Here is a 12,659-nt window from a genome sequence, read left to right as displayed (position 1 = left end):
TAAAATGGATTTACATATCAAAAACAATGGTAAATAACATAAGGAGAATTAGTAAGAATATGGTGGAAACAGAACTAGCGAAAGAACAAAGCAATCTAAAGACAGGGCGGAATCTCTGAGCTGAAGCAACGACATTGTTTTACTTAGAAGAGGGTGAGGCAAGATGGCTCAAGTCAATATAAAACAGTGAATAAATCTTGTTTTTAAAATAAGGTCTTATAGTCTCACAAAGTGAAACTAAGTATATACCAATAACACGTGCATTTAAATCAAAATATATACCAATAACACGTGCATTTTGATTTAAATATATACCAATAACACGTGCATTTAAATCAAAATAATTATATAGCAACCACCGAAAACGTTATCAAGGAAGGTTGTGAGGTGTGCGTAGGAGGGCGAGTTAAATACCATATAGTTTTCTTAATTTTGTTCTGTTCGTTTCCATTTTCAGTTATAGTATGCATGTATAATTATATCTGGCGCGTGTTTGATCTTTGATAAAACAAAAATACGAACAAAATCAAATCTCTGTTGTGAATGCACTTTTGTTATAAATGGAATTGTGATGGTATAAATAATAGGTTAATACAAGGGTGAATGACGACCTAATATAAATTGCAGTTTGCCATGCGTTTTAAATGACCTCAAGGACAAACTTACTGTTTTAATTAGAACACTTTTGCCAAGGAGAATGTTACACTATCATGTGACTTTGGAGCCTGGTGCAGATTAAATATAAGGTTAGGTGTGCCCCATAAACCAGTTTTAACTCTCTCCAGTGGTATGTTTGCCTCTGACTGTTCAAAAGCGGCGCCCCAGCAGTGTTCCTCTATTTGTTTGTTTCGTCATATTTGTCTAATTATGTATGATTGTATAAATGAGTATCATTTAAGCACTCATAATTACAGCAATTTCTGTAGGGTTTCGGTTTCGGCAAGTTGTGTTCTGAGAAGGCGGCTAATTGGATTGCATCTTTATCAAGTGAACCAAAACTCAGGCATTCACTATGACATTTGGTAAGAAGGGTTTCCTTATAGATTTTATAGGTATAGTTACATTAACAAGTATTACAGCTTCTACATAAAATTGGCAAAGGCCAATCAGTCTCGCAATTTTGCGTTTCCAAAGCGATCATTTGGGTATATAATTAGTGTTTATTTCAGAAAGAAAACAGTTATAATGCCATTTAATGACTAAAATGCCATAAGGATTTGATTACCCCTTTAAGTCAGAGTCTTGTGCTCGATCCCCTACTTAGATATTACTGGTTCTACACTGGCAACTCATTGTCCGTATCTAACATCGCACTGCCATTGCAGTGTTTAAACACAGTAAACTGTAAATAGGGACGAAAAGTACAACAGCTACTGAGCAGTCCAAGAAGTCGCCAGATTGCACCATTTACTCTAGCTATATGCAAAATTTTCCCAGGGCCACCCCAAACACTGTTGATTGGAGGGGGATACCCTCTTCCAAACCCACCCCCTCCGCCGCCCTAATGCTCAAATCGTCCCTACACCCCTGCCGCTAAAACTGTAAAATATAAACGGTATGTTACGAATATGTTTTGTAAATTTCAATATTTTGAATAACATATGAGCCATGCCATGAGAAAACCAACATAGTGGCTTTGCGACCAGCATGGATCCAGACCAGCCTGCGCATTCGCGCAGTCTGGTCAGGATCCATGCTGTTCACTTTTAAACCCTTATGCAATTAGAGAAACCGTTAGCGAACATCATGGATCCTGACCAGACTGCGCGGATGCGCAGGTTCCGCGCAGTCTGGTCAGGAGACATGCTGGTCGCAGACCCACAATGTTGATGTTCTCATGGCGCGGCTCAATTATTTTTTTTATAAAATGAAAATCCTAATCATAATGTCTCTTTTTCTGTGCCTGTTTCGCCTTCTTCACGGACGACTGTCTACTCTCTTGTGTCGCAACATCATCACTTGTCCAAGATAGGCGGAGTCTTTTTTGCAGTTTTGCGCTCAGCCATGCCCCTACCAAAGGTCCTATCCAATACACGAGAATATGGTTAAAATAAGACGTTTGGCCACACCCAAATGTAAGACCAGACGCTTTTGGTGGATGCATAAACATTCCTGTTAGATGAGAACCTGAAACAAATGCGACAATTTCATGAACGTTTTGAAACAAATAGAAATAAAGTCTTGTTATGCATAAGATTGCCTGAAATTTTCAAGACCGAGCCGTAGCTGGAAGCAATGGTCACTGACAATTTATTAGTGTTACTAGAAACATTCATTTCTATCCTGTACTTCGCAGTATGTTAAAGTCGATCAATTCAAAGACATGACAGTACAATTCGATAAAAGTTTTACATGATTATGGAACATGATTTCAAGACAATGCCTCAGATTTTCTAGTTTATTTTAATAGGTCAGCTCGACACCCGAGTTATTCCAAGGCACATGATTTTCGGACATCTAGTAATCGATAAATGTTCAGCTTTAAGATCGTATTCCTCTGATTTTTTCAGTACTTTCCTACTTCATGTACGTGTACATGTATTTAATGTAATACTTTATTGTTGCTTCTGTAGAAATACTTTCATTATACTTTCCCTTGCAGTCATTACAATTAAACATGGTCATTTAGTCAATCAATACCACCATTCACGACAACATTTGCTGATCTGCGACCCATTTTATCAAACTCTTTTGAAGCTAACTTACTACAGCTGCGAATGATTTAATCAAGAAGAAGCCCTTCTGGATGCATTTACCAAGCAAACTAAAAGAAATTCGCTTTGTTTCAGTTTCTGAGACGTAATGAAATGTACTACACCCATTATATGTAAACATTGCACCGGCTACAGTGGAACTCGTATTATAAACAAAGATTGAATGGACTTGTCCACCAAGAGGGAAATAGTACATCACTTTTTCTTTTCCCTGGGAAAAGACAAGCAACACGTACGCTTTGTACATCATGATTTTGACGTCATACTCAATATTGTAAATCAAATATCTTTATCTTTTAAAACTTCGGATTTGTATGCAAGAAAGATGGTTTTATATGTCTGCCTGTGTAGATAGGTGTTTTCCCTTGGGTTTAGAAACTCTGTCCTACACAGACAGCATCTAAGGCTCTTATAATCTCAGAGGACCAGGAAAGTTCAAGTACAGGGCGACATTTTGCGGCCGACACAGATCTGAAAGAGCGTTGTTGTGAATATTTACAAAATCTTTCAGGAGAACCTTTAAAATAATAACAGACTTCTATTAATCCTGATAAAAAGATGGTAATGCACCTATATAGCTGAATATACATAAATGACCCTGTCTTACCTGCAATGACCAACAGCCCAGTATTAGATATTTTGAATGCAGCATCTAGTAGTAGGTTTGGTGAAAGTTTCTGCACAATGAACCAAGAGTCATACATGACCGCCAGCATCTCCAGCACAAAGCCCTGATATAGAGGGACATTTAGCGCCGAGGAACACATCGTTGGTAATACTGTCGAATACTTGAAACCAAATAGGATATCATGTAGGTTCAATTTCAAAACAACAATCCCTACCCAAAAAGCAGCTACTCCTGATATCATAAGCACAGTGGTCTTAATAAGCACCGTGGGAACACTTAGGCGGTTATGAAAGTATTGCACCCATATTGTGACCGGAGTTGCTTCCCCTGGAATGGTAATCACGGTCAACAAAATAAGCGGGACGAGAACTAATATAAACCATACATCCCCAAAGTTTATCCGAACAAGTATCATCCCAATTGAGTACGCACATATTGTCATTGTTTTCACAAAGTCAAAAACATATTCAGACATTACGGACGGAAATGATATTCTGGTCACGTGATAAAGTGTTAATCCAATCAAATACACCGCGGTGAAGTAAACAAGCACTTCCATGACTTGAGGTAACCATTCTTTATTCCAGTCTGTCAACAGGATATCTTGTAAATTTACGATAGACGGCATCGTCACATCTAATGGAAAGATAGCTGTCCTGAAAGTACAAATAGAAATATTGTTATATGTTACTTACTTTTTTAACCTATAGTATATATCAAATATGTATTATGTAATGTTAATATAATATCAAAGAACTTTTTCGATTAATTTTTTAATTCGGTTAAATTTCTACAACATACGATGAAACAATTTCGCCCGAAATAACAGCTAATATTACATTATTCAAGTATTTAAAAAGAAATCATTTGTCAGTAAATAGACTTAAACCGCTTGTTTTATTTCAAAATAAATGTTAAGTGTATTTCAACAAAATAATGCGATAATAACCTTGAGAATAGGAGTTGAATATTATGTTAAGACATTTGCAGTTAAAATACTTGTCTAATACTGCCTGAATGTTAAGAACATATTGTCACAGCGAGTCATCAATAGTATAAGTTGACTTACAAAGTTATTTTTGGTCATGCATTTTCTTTCCTTAAGATGATATAAAACGTTTATTTTCATCATTAAGTAATAACAGTATTTTTCTATTACCTAATTAAATCGATCATTTCTGAAAAATACATGTTTTTTTTAATCAAAATTACAGAAGCTCTGTAAAATCCGAAACGTTGATCAATAAAAAATTGTTAACTACCCTGATTTTTGCATTTGTGTGGTAACATTAAACTTCGTGTCTATTATAAATATCTAAAATTGATATGAAATAACTCTCAGTTTGTGTATTCGCGTTTGAACTACATACATATTAGCAGCCATACCTAAAGAATAACGCTAGAACGTACATGGACTTTCTGTAACATGAGAGAATTGTAATTTCCAGAAGCAAATCCATTCTGTAGTCAATGTCGTAGGACACGGCATTATAATATTGTCAGGATATTAATTAAAATTTAGAATATTATATGTAATCAGTAACAAATAATGTTAAGCATAATAAGAAGGTTAATATTAAACCTTTTCGTAATTATAGCTTACTTGTACTTAACCATTGACCGATAGCCTAGAACCACTAGTGTTTGCAGACTCAGCTGATCCATGACCACCTGCGCATCCGCGCAGTCTGGATCAGGACCAGCTTTCGCTTTAAAAAGTCTAATTGAATTGGAGAAATGTAGCGACAGAGTGATCCTGACCAGAACGGCGGATCGAGTGGTCTGGATACCATGCTGTCGCAAACCACTCAGTCTGGCTTCCTCACGGCACTGAATTTGCTTCTCTGCCAAACATATCGAATATAGCACTTATATGAAAGCACACCGTATGCTAGGCTAAGTTAGGGTGAAAATGCCTTTGCTTCGGATCTCGGATGTGACCCTGGCATTTTCACAGCTAATAGCATGCATCATGCCCGGACACAGGTTTTAATTATTTGAGGAACAATGTCATACTTTATACATCAAATCTATTTAATGTGATAGTTGGACCTGTTTCACCGTGAACAGTTTGATCTGTCATACACACATTCTTCCAGAGACATGTTAGTTGATTTTTTTGTTAAAAATCTGACTTGAAAAAGGAACACTATAAATGATACAAACTTCTCTAAATTCAACACATTGAATTATCAATCACATGTGACGTGTAACTATACGCGGTGTTGAATATTAAATATCAAAATTGTTACACCTATTTAGTAACGTGCTAATTCTATACCGGTATCTATGAATAAAAATACAAGTCGTCAAGTTTATTATTAAGTTTGCTGTATTAGTCTAGTACTACTGAGTACATATTTCATTTATAGTTCACATTTGGAAGAGTCAACAGAATGGAATATGAAAATTGCATACTTCTTTGCTTGAATAACAAAGTTTATGTAGTTTTGATTTCATACAGTTGGTACGATTAGTTTGTAAATCTAAACTTTTGTCAAGTCGACATATTTAAACTAGTCGTCATATTAAAGGCGATAATCAGAATGGTCCAGGATCTGTATGTTTCGAAATTTTAAGTGTTCCAAACAGTTGCAGATTCATTCATTAGCGCGACGTTACAGTAGTGCCTTTCAAATTGAATTTATTAAACGATTTGAATACATTTTGCAGCGACGTCGAGTATTTTATCAATCTATTCAGTTCAATGTACGTAGCATATTATAAATTCTCGTTGTCACTGTTCTTGCGAAAGATACAGATAAAACCTTTATCATTAAAATGTTTACGTTTACCACTGTTTATTAAATATGTAGTTGCCGCGCATGAACAATCCAACATAGTGGCTTTGCGACGTACTTGATCCAGACCAGCTTGCGCAGTCTTGTCAGGATCTATGTGTTCGCTTTTAAAGCCTAATTGCAAGTTAAGAAACCGTTAGCGAACAGCATGGATCCTGACCAGACTGCAAAGCCACCGTATGTTGGTTTTCACAAGGCGCGGCTCATTTCATTTAAACATTTCTGTTATTTGTTATTTGTTGCACAGGACGGGGAAAAAAGCCTGAATAAAAACGACTAAATTATGAATTTTAAACATGCCATCACGGACAGGTGCCCCTTCCGTTTACATGACGACATAACGATATAGAATGATGAATGTTCGTCCAGATGCCGTTTGTTTCGCGGCTTGGTTCACAATATTGTCTTTCCTAAAATTCAATAAAAAATATATTAAAGTTTGCAATGTTGGTCCATATAGAAACTAGCAGTATACACTAGAGAACGATCACTTAAAAAGATGCTAAATCCGTTCCCGATCCTGGATTATGTACTGAGCTTTTATTTTACACGTATTTTAGAAAGAATAAGTTTGAATAGAATGGCTGTATAATAAGTCTTAATAAATTAAGAATGCTTATATTTTTTATCAAAAAACAGCCTATGAGCGGCAGTAAGCTTGTCTACCTGCCTGACATAACTGAAATACTGAAAGGGCCGTAAAACAGATTCTATCAATCAAAACACACAATAATATGAATTCATTTGGAATTTCCATGTAAGCCGACAATCTCGCATGTTATGCGCCCTTTTCCGAGGTCACCGTACCGCACTACTGATAATTTCCTGACAAGTCAACACGATGCTGGTACAAATCTATGCTTTAGGTTGTGTTTCTGTAATAAGAATGTATATAACAGCCGTACTTAATTAATCAGTATCTGTTTGTCTCCCTTGGCTATATTTTTGCATGAAAACAAAAATGGGATAATCTCGTAAATATTAGTACTAAAGAAAATATTATCAATAAATTTATCTATAAATATAAATTTGCCATCAAAATATTATGTTTATTTCAAAGCAACTTATTACATAAAATAAATACACATACAAAATAGTATATATGCAAATTTAACACGCCCGTGTGAATGATAATTATCTATGACTGCTATATAAGTACAATAATTTTCCAAAGTTAGAGCGAAAAAAGCATTATTTTTATTGAGGTTTCTGTCAATTATTTATGTTAATTTTCGTTTTGAAAACTATATTTATTATTGACCTTTGAGCCATTGGATATGGTATGGTATTCACTGGAAGAGGTAATGCCCTCTTCCGGTGAATATCACATCATATCCGACGGCTTAACAGTCAATAACTGTTTTATATTAGGGTTCAAGTTTATAAATAAGTAAACAAATATTGTTGCAACATACATAATGTTTGAAAGTAACAATAACTGTGTGAAAACTTACCAAAGTTTACACGAAAACAATTAAATATGGTCAACTTCACAGATGCCAAAAAATTGGAGCGATTCTGTAAAAGCTATGGAGCCCGATATTAGTGCTCAATTGCATAAAGAGGCAAGCAATTCTGGACTGATGTACAAACATATTATAGAGGACGATGACTCTGCAGCAACGAAATAAACAACGGAGGAAAGTTAATTTTGACATTGTAAAATTTTCAGATCCAGCACATACAAAACGGATCGTAGGAAATAAACTTGAAAAGATTAGTCGAGCCTGTCCATCATTAACCGAAAAAGTGAAATCATCATTCATTAAGAATTTCACATACGCTGTCAATCAAAACAAACAAAAAGGAGAAGCTGAATTAATACAGGCGCTAGAAAGCATAGTTCCACATATGTATGGAGAGCACCATCTTTGCAGCCACTGGTGTAAAAATAAGGCAAATAATGTAAATATTCACGTGCTTACGTCATGTCTTAAGCGACGTTGTTTATTGCGTCACAATGCTCTAATTCAAACGGTTGTACTAGAAAAACGCTTCGGTGAACTTTTTTCTATTTTTGCACAGCCATTAACAACATAATGAATTTTTACATACAAAAATTTGGCAAAAATTCCACGGCCAATTTTTTGCAAAATGGATCAGAAGCGATTTTTTTCCTGAATTTTCTTAAACAACCAAAGTCTGTTTTCGCACCTCCTTCGAAAATTCGGATAGAAAATACCTTTTCATGTTAATGATCACTAAGAAATTGCTTTATTCTGTCGTTTGATATATAATCTAATGCATTGACGCCAACAATACGTTTGTAGTATCGAGTTTTATACCATTTTAGTGCTACCATTAACGGACGTAAAAAGCGCGAAAACGGGTCATGTTTGCGACGTCATGGTAACGTCATACGCATGTTTATCGCTCTAAAAGATGATGATACAAATTTGAAATATCTACAAGTTTATTTTGGTATATACGACTATTAGCAAGTCTTAAATTTTGACAAAGTACCATTCCCCCTTAAAAAACAAATCATTCTGTCATCGTAAAAGCACTTCAAACCCGCTTGTTGTGTATTTTATGAATGTTTAGTGTATATTCAACGTAAAAATAATGCGGGTATTGAATAACCGGATGATAGGAGTTAAATTATGAATAAGCATTTTGCAGGTTTTAACAAAACATGTGTCTAATGAACTGCCTGAATAGTATGAAGAACATATTGTCACCAGCGAGTCATCATATTGTAGAAGTTGACTTACAAAGTTTTTCTTTTGCGTCATGACTGTTTCTTTCCTTTAAGTTGGATATAATACGGTTTATTTTTCATCATTAAGTAAATACAGTTTATATGTATATCTTACCTTAAATTAAATCCATCATTTTCCATGGAAAAATTACTGTTTTTTTTAATCAAATATTTAAAGAAGGCTCTGTAAAATCCGAAACGTTGGTCTAATAATAAAATTGTTAAACTAACCCTGTTTTGGTTGTGTGGTTACATTAAACTTCCGTGTCTTATTATAAATATTTAAATTGTATATGTAAATAACTCTCATTGTTATTTCGCTTTTGAAACTCCTCATACATATTTTAGCAGCCATACCCTACAGAATAAACGCTAGAACAGCACTGGACTTTCCTGTAAGCATGAAGAGAAGTTGTAATGTTTCCAAGAAGCAAATCCATGTCTGTACGGTCAATGTCGTAGGACACGGCACTTATGAATATTTGTACAGTGATATTATTAAAACTTTAGAAGTATTATATGTCAATCAATAGAACAAATTAATGTTAAGCATAATAAGAAGGTTAATAGTAAGACGCTGTTTCGTATCTTATAGCTTACTTGTACCTTAACACATGAGCCGTGCCATGAGAAAACCAACGTAGTGGGTTTGCGACCAGCATGGATCCAGACCAGCCTGCGCATCCGCGCAGTCTGGTCAGGATCCATGCTGTTCGCTTTTAAAGCCTATTGGAATTGGAGAAACTGTTAGCGAACAGCATGGATCCTGACCAGACTGCGCGGATGCGCAGGCTGGTCTGGATCCATGCTGGTCGCAAACCCACTATGTTGGCTTTCTCATGGCACGGCTCAGTCATGATATTTTGCTTCTCTGCCAAACATTCGAATTATTACGCATTAATGATAAGCACACCGTATGCTAGGCATAATTAGGTGTGAAAATTGCCTTTGACTTCGACTTCGGATGTGACCCTGGCATTTTCACAGCTAATAGTCTATGCATCATGCCCAACACAGGTTTTAAATTATTTAGGAAACAGTATGTATACTTTATAATCATAAATACTTTTAAGTGATAGTTGACCTGTTTCCACCGTGCACCATTGATCTGTCCATACACACATTTCTTCCAAGAGACATGTTTTGATTTTTTTTTAAAAATCTGACTTGAAAAAGAGAACACTATAAATGATACTAACCTTCTCTAAATTCAACACATTGAATTATACTCACGATGTGACTGTAAACTATACGCGCGTGTTGATATTATTATCAAAATTGTACATATTTAGGTTACGTGCTAATTCTTATACCCCGTTATCTATGTAAATATACAGGTCGTATAGTGTATTTATTTAAGTTTTGCTTGTATTAGTCTAGCTACTACTGAGTACTAGTATTTCATTTATAGTTTCACATTTGGAAGGAGTCAAACATATGGAATAGGACTATTGCTACTTCTTGCTTGAATTAACAAAGTTTATGTAGTTTTGATTTCATACGTGTGTACGATTAGAGTTTGTAAATCTAACTTTTGTCAAGTCATCATATTTTAATATGTGTGTCAGTTTAAAGGCGATTAATCAGAATTTGGTCAAGGATCTGTATTTTTCGAAATTTTAGTGTTCACAAACGTTCGCAAGTTTCATTCATTAGCGGACGTTACATGAGTGCCTTTTCATATTGAATTTATTAAACGAGTTGAATAAAATGTGCGGCGCTGTCGAGTATTTTATCAATCTTATTCAAGTTCAATGTGGAAAGTCATAAATATAATATTTTTTGTCACATGTTAGCATTTCCAGCCGAAACATCAAAAATACTACTTTCTTTAATTATATTAAACAAGTCAATTTGACCAACGTCTCATATATTTAAAAATATTGTTGTCCGAAATTGACAATCCTGCACTTATGGCTTGGAGAAGTACCACTGGACCACCCATCAGCTGATTGACAGACCATGGCTGTAGACCCTAACAGTGACTGAAGTTGGATATGATAGTCTCTGATGTTCTTGTAGAATCTTTGTGTACCTCCAGTTGTAAGGAGAATTTCTCTTCGTAAAACAGACACATGCACAAAATTGTTTAAAGAAAGAAGTTGAAACTTTCAAGAAAGATCGCTGTGTTTGGGAATATACATATTTTTACATTTTATTTTATGCTTTGATCTATCACGTTCTAGGAGATTGTCCCGCTCTGTCCTGGTCAGATCACTCTGTATCTGCAGTAACAGCCCTCAAGTGGCTGCAGTTGTATGTATATATGGACATATGTATATACTAATGTAAATCACCTTTGGACGTATTTTATCATGAAAAGGTTTTCATATACTACTACTACTACTGCTGCTGCTGCTGCTGCTACTACTACTACTTCTACTACTTTTACTACTACTACTACTACTACTACAACTACTACTACTACAACTACTGCTGCTGCTGCTGCTCCTACTACTACTACTACTGCTACTACTGCTGCTGCTGCTCCTACTACTACTACTACTGCTACTACTGCTGCTGCTGCTGCTCCTACTACTACTACTACTACTACTGCTACTGCTGCTACTACTACTACTGCTACTGCTGCTACTGCTGCAGCTGCTGCTGCTGCTACTACTACTGCTGCTGCTGCTCCTACTACTGCTACTGCTGCTACTGCTGCAGCTGCTGCTGCTGCTACTACTACTACTACTTCTATTACTTTTACTACTACTACTACTACTACTACTACTACAACTACTACTACTACTACAACTACTGCTGCTGCTGCTGCTGCTGCTCCTACTACTACTACTACTACTACTGCTACTGCTGCTACTGCTGCAGCTGCTGCTGCTGCTACTACTACTACTACTTCTACTACTTTTACTACTACTACTACTACTACTACTACAACTACTACTACTACTACAACTACTGCTGCTGCTGCTGCTGCTGCTCCTACTACTACTACTACTACTACTGCTACTGCTGCAGCTGCTGCTGCTGCTGCTGCTGCTACTACTACTACTACTATTACTACTACTACTACTTCTACTACTACTACTACTACTTCTACTACTTCTACTACTACTACTACTACTACTTCTACTACTACTACTACTACTACTACTACTTCTTCTTCTACTACTACTACTACTACTATAACTACTACTACTACTACTACTACTTCTACTACTACTACTACTACTACTACTACTTCTACTACTACTACTACTACAACTACTGCTGCTGCTGCTGCTGCTGCTGCTGCTCCTACTACTACTACTACTACTTATAATAAAATGATATATGAATCTTAATTAACGTCAGTCTCATTTTAGATACGAACATTTTATTTACGTATATACAGATCCATTTCTACTACAAATAATCACAGAGGACGTTCTCAAAAAAGAGACGGAGTTAAAACTATTATGTACTTACTGCTGCTGCTGCTGCTCCTACTACTACTACTACTGCTACTGCTGCAGCTGCTGCTGCTGCTGCTGCTGCTACTACTACTACTTCTACTACTTTTACTACTACTACTACTACTACTACAACTACTACTACTACAACTACTGCTGCTGCTGCTGCTCCTACTACTACTACTACTGCTACTACTGCTGCTGCTGCTCCTACTACTACTACTACTGCTACTACTGCTACTACTGCTGCTGCTGCTGCTGCTACTACTACTACTTCTACTACTTTTACTACTACTACTACTACTACTACTACAACTACTACTACTACAACTACTGCTGCTGCTGCTGCTCCTACTACTACTACTACTGCTACTACTGCTGCTGCTGCTCCTACTACTACTA

General features: G+C 36.0%; 1 protein-coding gene across 2 annotated transcripts; it reads right to left on the bottom strand.

Moving 5' to 3' along the window:
- Positions 1-1,146: 1,146 nt before the first annotated feature.
- Positions 1,147-10,153, bottom strand: LOC123532343 (aquaporin-12A-like). 2 transcript variants are annotated; one of them, XM_045313754.2, is made up of 3 exons: positions 10,044-10,153; positions 3,322-3,998; positions 1,147-2,127 (listed from the first exon to the last, which is right to left on the bottom strand). In XM_045313754.2, the coding sequence occupies exons 2-3, from the start codon at positions 3,968-3,970 to the stop codon at positions 1,877-1,879; spliced, it is 900 nt and encodes a 299-aa protein (XP_045169689.2). In that variant the 5' UTR covers positions 3,971-3,998; positions 10,044-10,153; the 3' UTR covers positions 1,147-1,876. The 2 variants fall into 2 exon arrangements, with proteins under 2 accessions (XP_045169689.2, XP_053373802.1); XM_053517827.1 differs by lacking the exon at positions 10,044-10,153 and adding an exon at positions 8,960-9,170.
- Positions 10,154-12,659: the final 2,506 nt, after the last annotated feature.

Source organism: Mercenaria mercenaria, chromosome 11, assembly GCF_021730395.1.
Source record: "Mercenaria mercenaria strain notata chromosome 11, MADL_Memer_1, whole genome shotgun sequence".
NCBI lineage: Eukaryota > Metazoa > Mollusca > Bivalvia > Venerida > Veneridae > Mercenaria > Mercenaria mercenaria.
Note: the sequence above shows the minus strand (reverse complement) of the source record. Positions and strands in the feature narration are given on the sequence as shown.